The sequence below is a fragment of the Oncorhynchus keta genome, unplaced genomic scaffold (assembly GCF_023373465.1).
Source record: "Oncorhynchus keta strain PuntledgeMale-10-30-2019 unplaced genomic scaffold, Oket_V2 Un_scaffold_1952_pilon_pilon, whole genome shotgun sequence".
Classification (NCBI taxonomy): Eukaryota; Metazoa; Chordata; class Actinopteri; order Salmoniformes; family Salmonidae; genus Oncorhynchus; species Oncorhynchus keta.
Window position 1 is genome coordinate 474,811 of NW_026290848.1, and position 18,726 is coordinate 493,536.

Here is an 18,726-nt window from a genome sequence, read left to right on the forward strand (position 1 = left end):
CAGACAGACAAACATACCGAAAATGAGGTTAACAACTCTTGTTTTCTTTAATTGAGTGAGTTCGTTCGGAGAAGGAGGAGAAAGAGGAGGAGGAGGAATTAGAGAGGGAGGGGAATGAGAAAAAAGAGGAGAGAGGGAAACAAACACCAAGGTGCAATGGGAGGAGTTATGACATGGCTGCATGCTGGAACAAAGTGTTACTTTCCTCTTGAAGCTCAAAGCAGGCAGCTCAGTTGCACAAAGTCTCTGGTCTAGTTGAGTTTCCTTACACCTAAAAACAACATACTCAGGTAAGTGGAAAGACAGAATGACCTGGGTTGGTGAAACTCTTTTAAATTAAATAGAATAAATGCAATGAGCTTTTCCAGTTTTAATGTTTCCATTGAGGGATCGTTTAGTTGATTTGGTCATAAATCAGTTTGTGAAGATATATAGCTCACCACTACATTTGATATTAGTGCATACTTGAACACTGCATGAGAATGTGTGACTTGAGGCAATATCATTTGTTGAAGTACAATACTTCATGTACTTAGTGTGTAGATATTATTTGCTCTGTAAACTGGAATACCAAGTGTCCACATACTGTAGGTTTTTACTGTAAAAATTCAGATTAGATATAATTTCTAGAACTCATCATAGTCTATAAGATATGCACATGGGCGCTGTTACTGTTGCATTGGAGGAGAAGTTTGAGGCCCTAAAGTACTGGTGGCATGCCCCTCTCTTCCTGCAGCCCATATGAAAAAAGACTATAATATACTATATAAAGTGTAGTATTTACTACAGCAATTACTGTAGTTAATGTTTGCAGATATTACTGTATTATTTACTATAGTGTTTTTGTTGAATTATATTTGACAATCTACTGGACAAATAGTAAAAGAGCAAATTTCCCATAACCTGTAGGCAGGTAGGACTGGAGTGTGAATGGGTAGTTCAGTGCTTCTGCTTTTTCTATGACCTGTGGGGAGCACAATATGGTCTATACTTGGTATGTAGGTTTCTCACTCCTGGGTGGCACAAATTAAGATATGGGGGATGAGAATGGATGTAGTATATGCAAATTAAATACTTCAGCATTACTATAGTTAAAAAACTGTAGTGTTTTTGCATAATTACTGTAGTATTTACTACAGTGTTTATTTGCACATAATACTGTAGTATTTACTATAGTATTCTACAGTATACTACAACATTCTAAAGTAAGCACTACATAATCAAAGGATATTACCCTGTCATGCCCAATTGATGCCCCTGCTCGCCTTGTGATGATAACAACAGTGAAGCTTTTTCTAAAATGTTTTATGGACATTGGAGAACACAGTGGGAGGGATCTTAGACCATTCCTCCATACATAATCTTTCCAGATCCTTGATGTCCTTCATCTGCACTTATGGATTGGCCTCTTCAATTCAAAACCACAGGTTTTCAATGGGGTTCAAGTCCGGAGACTGAGATGGCCATTGAAAATATTTATTTTGTGCTCAATTCACCATTTCTTTGTGGATTTTGATGTGGGCCTGGGGTTATTGTCTTGCTGGAAGATTTTTGTTGTTGTTTGTAATCAAATAGTGTATCAAGACATTAAGAAATATTAAATACTACAATAAAGTTGCTATCTTGAAAAGAGTTGTTCTTCAATCACTGCACCGGAGTAAACTGAGTCAACTGCATATACAGTAGTTCACATGACAAGGTATGCAGACAGGTAGAATCTTCTCATTCTGGATTTGGGATTCTAACATTCCGGATTCTGGATTCCTCTGTTCCAGCCTCACCTCTTCGGAACTGCAACAGAGGAAAAACAGACCACCAATGACATCACAATTCCATCCTTATGGGAAGTCAAACTGGCTCCAATACAATCACTTCTATCCTTAGGCCCTAGGCCCTTGTTCTGTTCGTATACCTATAACCTTAATGCCTGTGACGAGGATGATCAATACGACAGCCGGTAATAATGATTCTTACCTTACTAAACAGGGTTCCTGTTTTCTGGAAGATGGAAGGTTTCTTTGAAGTGTGGGTTGGCTTGGCGAGTTCTGCTGAGTTATTTGGAAGGGGAAGGGACTCGGGCTGGGACAGAGGTGGGGACAGAGGCGGGTGTTGGGAGAAGGGATTGGTGTTTACATATGGCTGGCTTTGAGAGTATGTTTGGGGAGGTGAGTAGGATTGGGTTTGAGAATACGATTGAGGTGGTAAGTAAGATTGGGTTTGGGATGATGAGTAGGATTGAGGTGGTAAGTAAGATTGGGTTTGAGATGATGAGTAGGTTTGGGGTGGTGAGTAGGATTGCGTTGCAGGCTGTGAGTAGGATTCAGGTTCAGAGTAAGGCTTTGTGTGTGAGTAGGACTTGGGTGGTGAGTAGGACTGAACTGATAGTTGTGAGTCGGGTTGTGTCTGTGAGAAGGGCTGTGTGTTTAGGTAGGGCTGGGGCAGCAGGGTGGAGGCTGGTAAGAGGGTTGGAGGGGGAGGGGGTGGGAAGCTGTCTCCCCCGTCGTCCCCGTCTCCCCACTCCACCTCCACCTCCACCTCCCCCCCGTGGGCTGTACCAGTCCCAGACAGCTGGTAGTGTTTCTTCCTCAGCTCTCCCAGACGAACTCTCTCCTGTTCCAGCTGATTCTCTAGCTCCAACACCTTCACCTACAGCACCGAGAATGGAGAAGAGGACGTTCACCTACACACACATCCAGTTGGTCACATGGAATAATATGTCCCTGGTCCCACACACACACACACACACACAAAACATACACAAACAGCTATAAGTGGCTGTAGGCAGAGTAGGCAGAGCAGTACAAGCTGCTGCAATGACATACCTGAGACTCAATCTCTTGAGTCTTCACTTTGATCAGGGAGATGCCTGAGAAGTCCATGGGTTCTGGAGAGAAGCGAGGACAAGGACTCAGAACTCAGGGGTACAATACACCCAAACCATTATACAACATTTATTTTATACAATCCTCCACCCCATAGCTGCAGGAAGTAGTTTGGCGGTGAGGGTGCTGAAGAAAAAAACAATGCCCTCACTGAAGATGTCTATATCTGTCCACTAATACAGGACTAGTAGACGTTCTTATCCACAGCTACAGTTGAAGTCGGAAGTTTAACCACTCCACAAATTTCTTGTTAACAAACTATAGTTTTGTCTAGTCGGTTAGGACATCTACTTTGTGCATGACACAAGTAATTTTTCCAACAATTGTTTACAGACAGATTATTTCACTTATAATTCACTGTATCACAATTCCAGTGGGTCAGAAGTTTACATACACTAAGTTGACTGTGCCTTTAAACAGCTTGGAAAATTCCAGAAATTGATGTCACGGCTTTAGAAGCTTCTAATAGGCTAATTGACATCATTTGAGTCAATTGGAGGTGTACCTGTGGAGGTATTTGAAGGCATACCTTCAAACTCAGTGCCTCTTTGCTTGACATCATGGGGAAAATCAAAAGAAATCAGCAAAGACCTCTACAAGTCTGGTTCATCCTTGGGAGCAATTTCCAAACACCTGAAGGTACCACATTCATCTGTACAAACAATAGTACACAAGTATAAACACCATGGCATCACGCACCGTCATACCGCTCAGGAAGGAGATGCGTTCTGTCTCCTAAAGATGAACGTATTTTGGTGCGAAAAGTGCAAACCAATCCCAGAACAACAGCAAAGGACCTTGTGAAGATGCTGGAGGAAACAGGTACAAAAGTATCTATATCCACAGTAAAACGAGTCCTATATCGACATAACCTGAAAGGCCGCTCAGCAAGGAAGAAGCCACTGCTCCAAAACCTCCATAAAAAAGCCAGACTACGGTTTGCAACTGCACATAGGGACAAAGATCGTACTTTTTGGAGAAATGTCCCCTGGTCTGATGAAACAAATATAGAACTGTTAGGCCATAATGACCATCGTTATGTTTGGAAGAAAAAGGGGGACGCTTGCAAGCCGAAGAACACCATCCCAACCGTGAAGCACGGGGGTGGCAGCATCATGTTATGGGGGTGGCAGCATCATGTTATGAGGGTGCCTTTCTGCAGGAGGGACTGGTGCACTTCACAAAATAGATGGCATCATGAGGTAGGAAAATTATGTGGATATGTTGAAGCAACATCTCCAGACATCAGTCAGGAAGTTAAAGCTTGGTCGCAAATAGGTCTTCCAAATGGACAATGACCCCAAGCAAACTTCCAAAGTTGTGGCAAAATGGCTTAAGGACAACAAAGTCAAGGTATTGGAGTGGCCATCACAAAGCCCTGACCTCAATCCTATAGAACATTTGTGGGCAGAACTGAAAAAGCGTGTGCAAGCAAGGAGGCCTACAAACCTGACTCAGTTACACCAGCTCTGTCAGGAGGAATGGGTCAAAATTCACCTAACTTATTGTGGGAAACTTGTGGAAAGCTACCCAAAATGTTTGACTCAAGTTAAATATTATATATATTATTATATATTTATAAATATATTATAAATATATATATATTTATTATATATTTAAAGGCAATGCTATCAAATACTAGTTGAGTGTATGTAAACTTCTGACCCACTGGGAATGTGATGAAATAAATAAAATCTGAAAAAAATAATTCTCTCTACTATTATTCTGACATTTCACATTCTTAAAATAAAGTGGTGATCCTAACTGACCTAAGACAGGGCATTTTTACTAGGATTAAATGTTAGGAATTGTGAAAAACGTATTTTAAATGTATTTTGCTAAGGTGTATGTCAACTTCCAACTTTTTCTGTGCTTACAGTAGAGAGTGCATATATTTTCATACGGATCCCCTGTGGGAATCGAACCCACAATCCAGGCATTGCAAGCACCATGCTCTACCAACTGAGCCACATCATATCACATCACATCGTTCAGCTGATGTTCTGAAAGAGCTGCAAAATCTGGACCCCTACAAATCAGCCGGGCTAGACAATCTGGACCCTTTCTTTCTAAAATTATCTGCCGAAATTGTTGCCACCCCTATTACTAGCCTGTTCAACCTCTCTTTCGTGTAGTCTGAGATTCCCAAAGATTGGAAAGCAGCTGCGGTCATCCCCCTCTTAAAAGGGGGGGGGACACTCTTGACCCAAACTGCTACAGACCTGTATCTATCCTACCTGTAAACTCTCCTTCCAGACCCATATCAAACATCTCCAATCCAAAGTTAAATCTAGAATTGGCTTCCTATTTCGCAACAAAGCATCCTTCACTCATGCTGCCAAACATACCATCCTTCTAATCCTCGACTTTGGCGATGTCATTTACAAAATAGCCTCCAATACCCTACTCAACAAATTGGATGCAGTCTACCACAGTGCAATCCGTTTTGTCACCAAAGCCCCATATACTACCCACCATTGCGACCTGTACGCTCTCGTTGGCTGGCCCTCGCTTCATACTCGTCATACTGGCTCTATGTCATCTACAAGACCCTGCTAGGTAAAGACCCCCCTTATCTCAGCTCGCTGGTCACCATAGCATCTCCCACCTGTAGCACACGCTCCAGCAGGTATATCTCTCTAGTCACCCCCAAAACCAATTCTTTCTTTGGCCGCCTCTCCTTCCAGTTCTCTGCTGCCAATGACTGGAACGAACTACAAAAATCTCTGAAACTGGAAACACTTATCTCCATCACTAGCTTTAAGCACCAACTGTCAGAGCAGCTCACAGATTACTGCACCTGTACATAGCCCACCTATAATTTAGCCCAAACAACTACCCCTTTCCCTACAGTATTTAATTTATTTATTTATTTTGCTCCTTTGCACCCCATTATTTTTATTTCTACTTTGCACATTCTTCCAATGCAAATCTACCATTCCAGTGTTTTACTTGCTATATTGTATTTACTTTGCCACCATGGCCTTTTTTTGCCTTTACCTCCCTTATCTCACCTCATTTGCTCACATCGTATATAGACTTGTTTATACTGTATTATTGACTGTATGTTTGTTTTACTCCATGTGTAACTCTGTGTCGTTGTATGTGTCGAACTGCTTTGCTTTATCTTGGCCAGGTCGCAATTGTAAATGAGAACTTGTTCTCAACTTGCCTACCTGGTTAAATAAAGGTGAAATAAATAAAATTGTAAAAAATCATCATATCATATCATCACAAACCACTTGATGGTCCTTCTGTGGCTCAGTTGGTAGAGCATGGCGCTTGTAACGCCAGGGTAGTGGGTTCGATTCCCGGGACCACCCATACGTAGAATGTATGCACACATGACTGTAAGTCGCTTTGGATAAAAGCGTCAGCTAAATGGCATATATTATTATTTATTATATATTACTTGATGTCTCAATGTACTCAATTACTGTATTGGTCATTTTTTTCTTCATGGTGATGGAAAGTCTACAGGTACAACCCTAGATGACCAGCCTATGAACAATATAGTAATGTACATTTACATTAAGTGGTTTGTAAGGATGGTAAATTACTTGTGATTGTTTTCCATGTTATTTGATCAAGAAAGTGGGTGTTTTGTGTCTTTGCCCATAACTTTGCCCTTTTGGATATAAATGTTTGAGGACAGGCTTTTGTACTTTGTGGATTCCATTAAAATGACATCACAGAGAAAGGATCAGGGCAACAACTCTTAATATTCCATTGAATCCTGCAAGATACTCTTCTTAAATTATACAATTACCTTTTTTTTGCCAAAGTGGAGATGCTGAAAATGTTTTTCCATAGCTGCAGACGTCTATATTGGTCTGCTAATACTAGTAAAGGCCCAGTGTACTACTTGAGTGAATTTCTTATTAATATAGTCTCAGAAACTCAATCCTAGGCAACAGTGACTATGGTCTGGTTTCAATGACTCTTTTGGAAACTTCGATAAGAGAAAATAATTGTTCCCGTGTGGGTACTCTTCAGACAGACAACAGAATGTCACAATTCGAAACAAAAGTTTGCAAGGAAAACCTTTGCAGTGGCTTTAGGGAAGGTAGTTGATACAAACTAGACACGTGTGAAATGCCCTCAATAAAACTAACCGGCGTGATCTCCAGCTTGCTAGCTACTAGTTTGTATTTTAAGTGGCTAAGGTAGCAACGTAGGCATTGGACGTAGTTCCTCTTTGCCAAGGGAGTCCGTCGTTGAAACCAGACCCTAGTCACAGTTGCCTAGGGTCTGGTTTTTCGAGACTACCTTCCTCCTCTCCCTCTTTTCACCTCTCTCAGTGATCTGCCTCTGTCCGTGATTGGTGGAGGTCACCACTATGGCAGCCATGTCGTTGACGTGTCTCGAGGCCTGCTGCAGCGTCGACAGCTTCTTGCTGTTGCGGTCCGCCTTCACCTGTAGCCACGGCAACACAGGGGGAGACCAGGGGTCCATTGTCAAGTCAGCGAATATGAAGACGGAATCAGCTGTGTGTGTGTGTATGTGTTGTACCTTGGAGGCAGCGACCAGCTGGGCGGTACTAGCAGCGATCTCATGAGAACAGACAATGAGCTCCTCGTATTTACCCCCGCTAGTTACCACCTTGTCAGCCGAGTCTCTGCCAGCCGGGAGAGAGAGGAAACAAGATATATCAATTTGTGTGGACAAAAAGTGGGTTTTACACACAAATATCTCAATTTTAGGATTCAGCCCTATGACAACGTGACTAGTATCACTGCTGTAACAACAATCCGCTGTATATAGTATACGTGTGTAATGTGCATATCAAGTCAGTACTTACAGCATCTGAGTGGCGCCCCAGCCCACTGACTTGGAGGCAGAGATGAGGCCTTCAGTCCAACAGGAGTTCTTAGCATAGAACTCCTTCACTGATGCTGCCCCCTGTGGAGAAAACACGTCACTGAGCCCAGAGCTGAATACAGATGTGCTCAACCTTTTGGAGGTCCACTATTTGACTATGTCGATAAGTATGGAAGTACAGCCTTTTCTAAACACAAATGTAATATTTATAACTCACTCTGCCGCTTTCCACAATATCTTTCTGCAGGTCAGTGGCAGCGGTCACCAGCATGTGGATGGCCTTCATTAGGTCTGAACAGGAGCCAAGGATGCTGAGAGGGAGAGAGAGAAGAGGAGAGAAATTGAGAGGGAGACAGAGAAAAAGCATATTGACTCTGTAAGCTACAGTGATAGCTCCTCCAGCACATAACGTTGGTTAGTAAATACAGAGTTATTGTTGAGTTAATCCACTGTGTACTGTTGTGTTCTGTGTTCCATTGTGTTCTGTGATCTACTATGTAATATTGTGTTTTGTGTTCTGTGTACTATTGTGTTCTATCATGTACTATTGTGTTCTGTGTTCTACTGTGTACTATTTTCTTCTGTGTTCTGTGACATATTGTGTAGTATTGTGTTCTATGTTCTACTGTGTTTCGCTGACCTCTGGTTGACCTCCAATTTGACCCCAGACGTGTCTCTCCTGGCCTGGTTCAGGATCGCCTGTTCACAGCATGGGTAGAAAAGACATGAGGAATGTCCTCAACAATGACATGCTCTGTGTGTGTGTGTGTGTGTGTGTGTGTGGGTGAGTGTGTGTGTGTGTTCTTACGTCCATGCGGAGTACAGCCTCCTCTATTGCAGTAGAGGTAGCAGTCATCTCTTTATCCACCATTTCCCCCAGCTCCTCTTTTAGAACATCCTGCCCTTGAAGACGCAGATCCTACACAGGAAATACACTTCCATTACATCCTGTCCTATCCTGCATTGACACAAAATGGCTGCCAGTGCACTGACCGCAGAACGTTGCTCTCAACAGGAATGCTTATTCCACTAGCTGCAGTTCTCCGTCCGTACCTGTCCCATAGTGAGTATGCATCGCATTACATAGCGTATCGTAGTAGGGTCGGCTCTCTGTAACGTGGCTCTGGACTTCAGCTCGTGTAGGAACTGCAGACAGTGGGTGGAAGCTTCTCTACAACTGTCAGTCAGACCTAGAGGGAGAGAGAGAAAGGGATGAGTGTGTGTGTTTGTGCATGCTTGCGTGCGTGCAGTGTGCGTCTCTTACGGTCGGCCTGGTCAGTAGGAGCACTGTGTGCTGTAGCTCCTCCGTTGACGATGGTGTCAGAAGCCAGATGGGAGAACTGCGTCACAGCCCTCAGAAGACCACTGGCATCTGAGACAGACAGGACAGAGACAGGAGATTATATACACACACACAAACACGCATGCCGTGCGCACACACAAGGTGGTTACACACCGTCCATATTTCCAAGGTAGACCATGTGACTCTGCTGCATCTTGTCCAAAGAACCCAGTGTGATCTCAGCTCGGTTCACCAGGTAATCTGGAGAGCAGGTGCAGCGTACGTGTATGGGGTCGTCCAGTTTGGACACAGCGTCCAGTATGATGCCTTCAGCCTCCACCACGGCACACTGGAGCAGACAGAATTGTTCCTCTTGTAGCTTCCTGGTCAGCTCACCCTCACGAGATGCCTGGAGTAACACACACACACACACACCGGAAAGATTACAGGTTAACACACCTATATGCGCATGCTCGTATGTGTGCACAGAGACACATATGCACGCACAACTGCTTCACACACACACAGCCCATACCCGTTGCTGTAGTTGTTGCCTCAGACTGGCCATCTCTCTGGATGTCCTGTCGTTGTCCTGCTCCAGAGAGCTACGTTGGAGCTGCGCCTGCTGCCTTAAAGAGGTCAGCTCAGCATCTTTCTCCCACACAGAGCGCAGCAGCCCCTCTCTCTCGGTCTGGAGACCCATCAGGGCACTGTTCATCTGAGAACCAGTCTGAAAGGGGAAACAGATACATTAACATATCTCTCAACCTTATTTGTATCAAGGACTGACAAGTATAGGTCCTCCATTTGCAAGGGACCAGCAGACAGGTTCCTACCATCTCCTTGTTCTGCAGGGCATTGTTAGCACGTGACACCTCTGCTCGACTCTGCTCCAGCTCTCGCTTCAGTCTATCAATCTCCACTCTCTGCTCCGCGTTTATAGCCAGCTGTAATCTCACACACACACACACACACACACACACACACACACACACACACACACACACACACACACACACACACACACACACACACACACACACACACGTCAATTCATCAGAATGTCCTCCAATGTCTTACTACGCAGCACAAGTTCGACTTCAAGTTCAAGTCTAGTGTGTCAACAGCCCATACCTGTTGCTGTAGCTGTTGCCTCAGGCTGGCCATCTCTCTGGCTGATCTGTCCCTGTCCTGCTCCATGGAGCTGTGATGGAGCTGAGCCTGCTGCTGTAGGGAGGACACTTCACCCTCTTTCTCCCTCAAACAGCGCATCAGTTCCTCCCTCTCTCGCTGGAGACCCTGCAGAGCACCAGTCATTTGGGAACCAGCCTGGGGAAGCGGGAAGAGTTCTGATTGGTTCAAGAAGGACACACAAAATAATAAAAGGGTCGAGTCGAGTTTGAGAGACGGAAAAACACTGTCCCGTGCTTCTACCTAAATAACCCTACCATGTCGTTGTTGCCTACCATCTCTTTGTTGTCCAGGACACTGTGGACTTCACCCAACGCTGCTCTCTGGTACAACAGCTCTCTTTTCAGCCGATCCATCTCCTGCTTCTGCTGCTCCAGCTACAAAGACAGGACAGAGAAAACACGCAGAGAAGTCAGGAAACACAAGGACAAACATCAACAATTGTTAAACCTTACAAGAGTAAGAATCATCCTGGAGAAATAAACCCTGAACCTGCTCCATATTTGCTACAAACTCTCGGGGTTAGAGGTCAGGGGTTAATGGTTATAGTACCTTGAGACTATTCTCCTGTCGAAGGTGGTCCACCTCGCTGGCCAGCTGCTGTTTGGCCGTGGCCAATTCCTCCTGGTTCTGCTGGGTGCTGGACAAGAACCGGACTGTCTCTGCATTCTGAACACACGCACACAATATTGTGTCAGCTCCCAAAAGGCATAGAAATTCCCAGTGTGCAGTGTCTGTACCTTCTTCAGTAGATCAGCGTGGCTGGTGACCAGTTCAGCGTGTCGCTCTTTGAGCTGAGAAAAACGCAGCTCAGCTGCCTGGGCTCGACCTGTAGGGGGAGGACGGGGTTAATAGGTGTGTGTGTGTGTTTGTGTCCGTCCGTGTCTATACTCACCATCAGCCTCCTGGTATCCAGCCTGTACCCCTGGTAGGGCGGCGGTGGCCTGTCGTAAGGCCCCTACCTCCATGCGCAGGTGTTCATTGTCCACCAGAGCCATCTGCTTATGGGTCCTCTGGTCCTCCAGCTCTGCTTCCAGCCTGTTCACCTGAGACTTCAGCTGGGTCACACACCTCTGAGCCTAGGGAGAGAGGGGTGGGAGGAGGGGGAGGGGTCAAACACACACATGCATGCATTTTGAGTCACCCCTACACCTGCACACAGACAGATAGAGAGAGACACGCATGCAAGACAACACACACACCTCCGTTTTGAGGAGCTGCAGCTCTGGTTTGATGACGTCCAGCTCCTTCCTCAGAGCCTCTGCCTCCGTCAGAGCTGGAGACGGAGATCTTCTGAGGGATACCAGAGGCAAACCAGAAACGGTTATTATTTCACAATCATTTCTCCTCAAAAATGTGGTTAGACAAGTGTTATGTTAGCTCAGTGAAAAGAGAAGATCTTTCATTTACCTTTGATCAAATCCAGCATCAGGAGCTCCCAGCTGGCTTAACATGTTGTACGGTTGCTGTCGAACAATGCAGACAGTTATGAGGCAATTGGTATTTATCATGTAAATAACAACACTAGGTTCAATAGCATAGTGTAAAATAAAGTAATGGTACCTGTGTTGCTTGGCTGTAGTCTGGCTGTGGCGCCGCATCGACTTCTTCATAAGGCTCCTCATTGGGCATCACCACCACCGGCCGCACGTACTCCGCCAGCGCAGAGGCACGCAGGAAGTTCGGAGGAGACTACAGGTGTTGCACACACACACAAGTGAACATACGGAACACAGAGATAGAAAATGAAAACAGGTATTGGCGGGAATGACCAATTCCCCACAAACACAAACTACGTGGCTTACATCTGGCAGGTCAGGGATCTGAATGATCTTTTTGAAGAACTCCGTCTCTCTGGCTCGATCAAATAACTTTGTGAGGCTGGAAGACAACAGGGCAGAGATCATTCAAACCATACGCCGTGCATACCGGTGCACACACACACACAAGACGATAGTCGATAGTTGTGTAGGCAGACCTGTTGAACAGATCACGGAATCTCTCCCGGTGTCCGAGAAGAGAGTCAGCTGAAACACCTGGAACACAGAGCAGGATCACACATGTCTAATAGACGAGTACAGGTCAGATTTAGAAATCCAGAGGGCTACAGGCCTGGGGTTTTGTGTATATGCGTGTGACTGACAGCTGTGCAGTTTGAACAGTAGTTTGACAGAGAAGTGGTAGAGCCAGCTGCAGTCCAGTATAACAGGAATTAGAGGTCCCAGGCGACACTGTCCGGCCGGAGTGGTGGACTTGCCCGCGTTGGCATCCAGCTGCCGCCAAACTGTTAGGAAGACACGGATGGTTATGGCTTCATTCAACTGAGAATCAATGCATAAAGGAGAATGAAAGCCTTAGCCGAAAGACCCACCTGTCTCGGACATTTTCAGAGCAGCGTCCAGGTAATCTAACAGCTCGTGAGTCATATCAAATCTGTAGAGAAGAGAACCCCTTACAGTGAACAGCTTAACAGAGATCACTGTTACCACCTGCAAATGTAGCTCACCTCAGAAACAGCTCAGCAAACCCTGATTTGGTGTTGAGAAAGACATTTGCACCCATAGTATCATAGGTTTTGGGGTACAGTATGGTGCTATTGACTCACATTTTGTTGACGTCAGTCCCTGCCTCTCTCTCCACCGTCTCGTCTGTGGCCTCCAGGTTACCTGGAATAACCTTGTGCTGGGGAAGAAAGAATCCATGTACATACCAGAAAGGTTTGTCTGCAGGAGAAAGTGGTGAGAAACAGTAGGTTCTAGGTGGTATATGTATGCAATGCACGGGGTCTCACCTTCACATGGAACTCCATTTTGAGGGACAGGAACTTGGCCGAAAGGGACACAATATGGCCGTACCTATCATGCAAGTTCCCCTGGAAATACATATGGTCAAAATCCACTGTCATCACTTTTTTTGCCTTTATTTAACTAGGCAAGACAGTTAAGAACAAATTCCTATTTACAATGGTCGGCCTTGGAACAGTGGGTTAACTGCCTTGTCCAGGGGCTTACCGACAGATTTCTACCTTGTCAGCTCGGGGATTCGATCGAGCAACCTTTCGGTTACTGGCCCAACGCTCTAACCACCGCCCCATAATACGTCCTACGTTTCAATGTCATCAACTCCTGTAAAGGTAGCGTCAACCGAGTACTCACCCAGAGTACGCCCATGTCTTTGACGTTCCTGCTGTATCTATGAGAGTCTCTCACAGCCTGAGGAACACACAGGGGAGAGGAGTCACTCACAGGACCTTACAGCAAGGAGAGACTCCAAAGATGTTACACTGAACGTACAGGGAAGTTTGGCAGGAAGAAGAGAAGGAAGAGATAGAAGAGGAGAAGAGATCTCATGACGGAAGAGACACAAGAAACGCAGAATGGGGGACATGAATGGGATGACTAACGTTATGGTGCCCGTCCCGGAGGACTTTGTGCAGCATGTAGCAGAACTTCCAGCTGATGATGGCGTTGGAGGAGAGCGGCAGGTTGATGATGAACGACCAGAACGTTGTGGCTCCGCCCTCCTTATGGGTCCCCATGATGATGTCGGCACCGTCGTCAAGGAGGAACCAATGATGTATATAAAACACACCAGACAGACAGACACCCCCGCAAGACCAAGAAAGGAACAAATATTTATTACATCTCAAATCATGGGGGTGAAGATGAATAGGCCTGGGAGGAATGGTAAATGATACAGAATATTATCAAAACAGGGTGGATATACTTAGAGGTAGCCTCACACACACATTTCTCCAGATGGTTGGAGTGTGTTTAAAGGGCGTGTCTAGGACATGTTTGGAAAGGATACTGCGTGCATATTTCTCCTTCAGCGGTGTCTCACTGGAGGTGATGCTTTTACTGATGCTGTGGAGCTGAGTGGAAGAAAGGAGAGAGGAGGAAAGGGGACAGTGGGAGAAGTGACAGGGAGAGAATCAGTCACCACCTGCCTACAGTACCCGTCAAAGGTTTGGACACACCTACTCATTCAAGGGTTTGTCTTGATTTGACTATTTTCTACATTGTAGAATTATAGTGAAGACATCAAAGCTATGAATGAATACATATGGAATCGTGTACTGTAGTAACCAAAAATGTTTTAAACAAATCAAAATATATTTTATACGGGAGATTCTTCAAAGTAGCCACCCTTTGCCTTGATGACTGGTCACGGGTGCACCTCAGCCATGCTCAAGGTACTAAACGATATCATAACCGCCATCGACAAAAGACAGTACTGTGCCATCTGTTTTGTCACCAAAGCCTCATATAACACCCACCACTGCGACCTGTATGCACTCGTCGCCGGAACCACTGGCTCCAGGTCATCTATAAGTCTCTGCTCGGTAAAGCTCCACCTTATCTCAGCTCTCTGGTCACCATAACAACACCCACCTGTAGCACGCGCTCCAGCAGGTATATCTCACTGGTCATCCCCAAAGCCAACACCTCCTCTGGCCGCCTTTCCTTCCAGTTCTCTGCTGCCAATGACTGGAACGATTTGCAAAAATCGCTCATATCTCCCTCACTAACTTTAAGCATCAGCTATCAGAGCAGCTCACCGATCGCTGCAGCTGTACGCAGCCCATCTGTAAATAGCCCATCCAACTACCTACCTCATCCCCATATTGGTTTTATATACTTTTTTGCTCTTTTGCACACTAGTATTTCTACTTGCACATCATTATCTGCACATCTATCACTCCAGTGTTCATTTGTTGAATTGTAATTACTTTGCTACTATGGCCTATTTATTGCCTTACCTCCTTACTCCATTTGCACACACTGTATATCGATGTTTCTATTGTTTTTGACTGTACTTTTGTTTATTCCATGTGTAACTCTGTGTTGTTGTTTTTTGTCGCACTGCTTTGCTTTATCTTGGCCAGGTCACAGTTGTAAATGAGAACTTGTTCTCAACTGGCCGACCTGGTGAAATAAAAATTTACAAATAAAATGACAGCTTTGCACACTCTTGGAATTCCCTCAACCAGCTTCATGGAGGTAGTCAGATGGAATGTACTTCAATTAACAGGTGTGCCTTGTTAAAAGTTAAATTAGTGGAATTTCTTTCCTTCTTAATGCATTTGAGCCAATCAGTTGTGACAAGGTAGGAGGGGTACACAGAAGATAGCCCTATTTGGTAAAAGACCAAGTCCATAATATGGCAAGAACAGCTCAAATAAGCTAAGAGAAACGACAATCCATCATTTCTTTAAGACATGAAGGTCAGTCAATACGGAACTTTGAACGTTTCTTCAAGTGCAGTCGCAAAAACCATCAAGCACTATGATGAAACTGCCTCTCATGAGGACCGCCACATCAAAGGAAGACCCAGAGTTACCTCTGCTGAAGAGGATAAGTTCAATAGAGCACCTCAGCACCCACCTGCACCTCAGATTGCAGCCCAAATAAATGTTCACAGAGTTCAAGTAACAGACACATCTCAACATCAACTGTTCAGAGGATAGCCTTCAAGGTCAAATTGCTACAAAGAAACCACTACTAAAGGACACCAATAAGAAGAAAAGACTTGCATGGGAAAGAAAACCAGCCCCGTCGCGGACCAGGATGTCTTTCTCCCAGACAGACTAAACAACTTCTTTGCTCGCTTTGAGGACAATACAGTGCCACTGACATGGTCCCCTACCAAAACCTGCGGACTCTCCTTCACTGCAGCCGACGTGAGTAAAACATCAAAACGTGTTAACCCTCGCAGGGCTGCAGGCCCAGACGGCATCCCCAGCCGCGTCCTCAGAGCATGCGCAGACCAGCTGGCTGGTGTGTTTTATGGACGTATTCAATCAATCTTTATCCCAGCCTGCTGTTCCCACATGCTTCAAGAGGGCCACCATTGGTCCTGTTCCCAAGAAAGCTAAGGTAACTGTAGCACTCACTTCCGTCATCATGAAGTGCTTTGAGAGACTAGTCAAGGACCATATCACCTCCACCCTACCTGACACCCAAGACCCACACCAATTTACTTACCACCCCAGTAGGTCCAGACGATTCAATCACAACCACACTGCACACTGCCCTAACCCATCTGGACAAGATGAATACCTATGTGAAAATGCTGTTCATCGACTACAGCTCAACATTTAACACCATAGTACCCTCCAAATTCATCATCAAGCTCGAGACCCTGGGTCTCAACCCCGCCCTGTGCAACTGGGTACTGGACTTCAAGTTTGCAGATGACACAACAGTGGTAGGCTTGATTACCAACAACGACGAGACGGCCTACCGGGAGGAGGTGAGGGCCCTCGGAGTGTGGTGTCAGGAAAATAACCTCACACTCAACGTCAACAAAACAAAGGAGTTGATCGTGGACTTCAGGAAACAGCAGAGGGAGCACCCCCCTGTCCACATCGACGGGACAGTAGTGGAGAGGGTAGTAAGTTTTAAGTTCCTCAGCGTAGACATCATGGACAAACTGAATTGGTCCACCCACACAGACAGAGTGGTGAAGGCGGAGCAGCAGAAATTCGTCTCGTCACCAAAAGCTCTCAAACTTTTACAGATGCACAATCGTGAGCATCCTGTCGGGCTGTATCACCACCTGGTACGGCAACTGCTCCGCCCTCAACCATAAGGCTCTCCAGAGGGCAGTGAGGTCTGCACAACGCATCATCGGGGGCAAACTACCTGCCCTCCAGGACACCTACACCACCCGATGTCACAGGAAGGCCATAAAGATCATCAAGTACAACAACCACCCGAGCCACTGCCTGTTCACCCTGTTATCATCCAGAAGGCGAGGTCAGTACAGGTGCATCAAAGCAGGGACCGAGAGACTGAAAAACAGTTTCTATCTCAAGGCCATCAGACTGTTAAATAGCCACCAGTAACATTGAGTGGCTGCTGCCAACATACTGACTCAACTCCAGCCACTTTAATAATGGAAAAATTGATGTAAAAAATGTATCACTAGCCACTTTAAACAATGCCACTTAATATAATGTTTACATACCCTACATTACTCATCTCATATGTATATACTGTACTCTATACCATCTACTGCATCTTGCCATCTTTATGTAATACATGTATCACTAGCCACTTTAAACAATGCCACTTAATATAATGTTTACATACCCTACATTACTCATCTCATATGTATATACTGTACTCTATACCATCTACTGCATCTTGCCATCTTTATGTAATACATGTATCACTAGCCACTTTAAACAATGCCACTTTTATATGTTTACATACCCTACATTACTCATCTCATATGTATATACTGTACTCAATACCATCTACTGCATCTTGCCTATGCCATTCTGTACCATCACTCATTCTTATATCTTTATGTACATATTATTCATCCCTTTACACTTTTATGTATAAGGTAGTTATTGTGAAATTGTTAGGTTAGATTACTTGTTGGTTATTACTGCATTGTCAGAACTAGAAGCACAAGCATTTCGCTACACTCGCATTAACATCTGCTAACCATGTGTATGTGACAAATAAAATTTGATTTGAAGACTGTTGGAACAGCATTCCAGGTGAAGCTGGTTGAGAGAAATGCCAAAAGTGTCATCAAGACAAAGGGTGGCTACTTTGAAAAATCTGTATAACTTTGTATAACACTTTTTTGGTTACTACCCAATTCCATGTGTTATTTCATAGTTTTGATGTCTTCATTATTATTCTACAATGTAGTAAATAGTAAAAATAAAGAAAAACCCTGGAATGAGTAGGTGTGTCCAAACTTTTGACCGGTACTGTACACCTTTGAGAACAATTGGACAATGAGAGACACAGCACGTACTATTGATAGGCAGAACTCGGAAGAATAGTTGTGTTCAAAGTGAGGCATGGCATGAGGAAATTGTCACCATTTTTTTTTTTACATATATGTGGTCAAAAATAAGTGTACTACATTGTTATAACTCCAAAGTTTTCCCCAGTTCCTTTTGAAGAAGTTGGACTGTAAAAAATATATATGTTGTTGAAATGATATTCATGATACAGATGTTTCTGGAGTAAGTTATATATCTTTATCCGACTAAAATGTACTCATAATAACACAATTAATTAATACTGAAATAAAAACAGAGATATGTGTATGTTGTCACAGAAATACATTATCCAAAGATATGTTCACACACTAATCACCATACAACCTTGACACAAACACAATCCTAAATAATCGTTGATTTAAAATAAATCTGTAAATGAGGGAACTTTTTTTTTCTAAAACAAAAAAAAGGTTGGATTTAAGTTTACCTGTAGTTTTCCAAACTGTTCTTTCTCCGCAGCCAATTGCTTCTCTGTTTTATTCTCGCTTTTGTTTTTTGGTTTACTCGAGCTCATTTTGCCGGTGTAATCCACTGGGATGAAATAACCCGACTAGTTGCTGTCCCAGCCACCCACACTTGCAGTTTGCGGATACCTGTCTGCTCAAGATTGTCAATCTACAATGGGGATGGCACGTCAGAATCACGAGACGCGCAAACCGGTGTACCTTCTCCGATCAGTGACAGAGTGAATGATAGTAGTAGCAAATTACAGGTGGAAATACTGTATTAATGAATGG

At 44.5% G+C, this 18,726-nt stretch overlaps 1 protein-coding gene across 1 annotated transcript; it reads right to left on the reverse strand.

Moving 5' to 3' along the window:
* Positions 1-23: 23 nt before the first annotated feature.
* LOC118387795 (huntingtin-interacting protein 1-related protein-like) lies at positions 24-18,564 on the reverse strand. The gene is made up of 32 exons (XM_035776511.2): positions 18,417-18,564; positions 13,987-14,050; positions 13,580-13,722; positions 13,332-13,388; positions 12,968-13,048; positions 12,782-12,858; positions 12,548-12,609; positions 12,320-12,460; positions 12,155-12,212; positions 11,982-12,057; positions 11,740-11,868; positions 11,587-11,642; positions 11,379-11,469; positions 11,072-11,255; positions 10,917-11,005; positions 10,729-10,845; positions 10,452-10,553; positions 10,120-10,314; positions 9,822-9,932; positions 9,521-9,715; positions 9,160-9,394; positions 8,968-9,075; positions 8,757-8,893; positions 8,512-8,622; positions 8,344-8,402; positions 7,921-8,014; positions 7,684-7,784; positions 7,395-7,500; positions 7,175-7,298; positions 2,823-2,884; positions 1,975-2,646; positions 24-1,791 (listed from the first exon to the last, which is right to left on the reverse strand). Exons 1-32 carry the CDS (start codon positions 18,501-18,503, stop codon positions 1,723-1,725), a joined length of 3,993 nt encoding a protein of 1,330 aa, XP_035632404.1. The 5' UTR covers positions 18,504-18,564; the 3' UTR covers positions 24-1,722.
* Between the last annotated feature and the right edge of the window lie 162 nt (positions 18,565-18,726).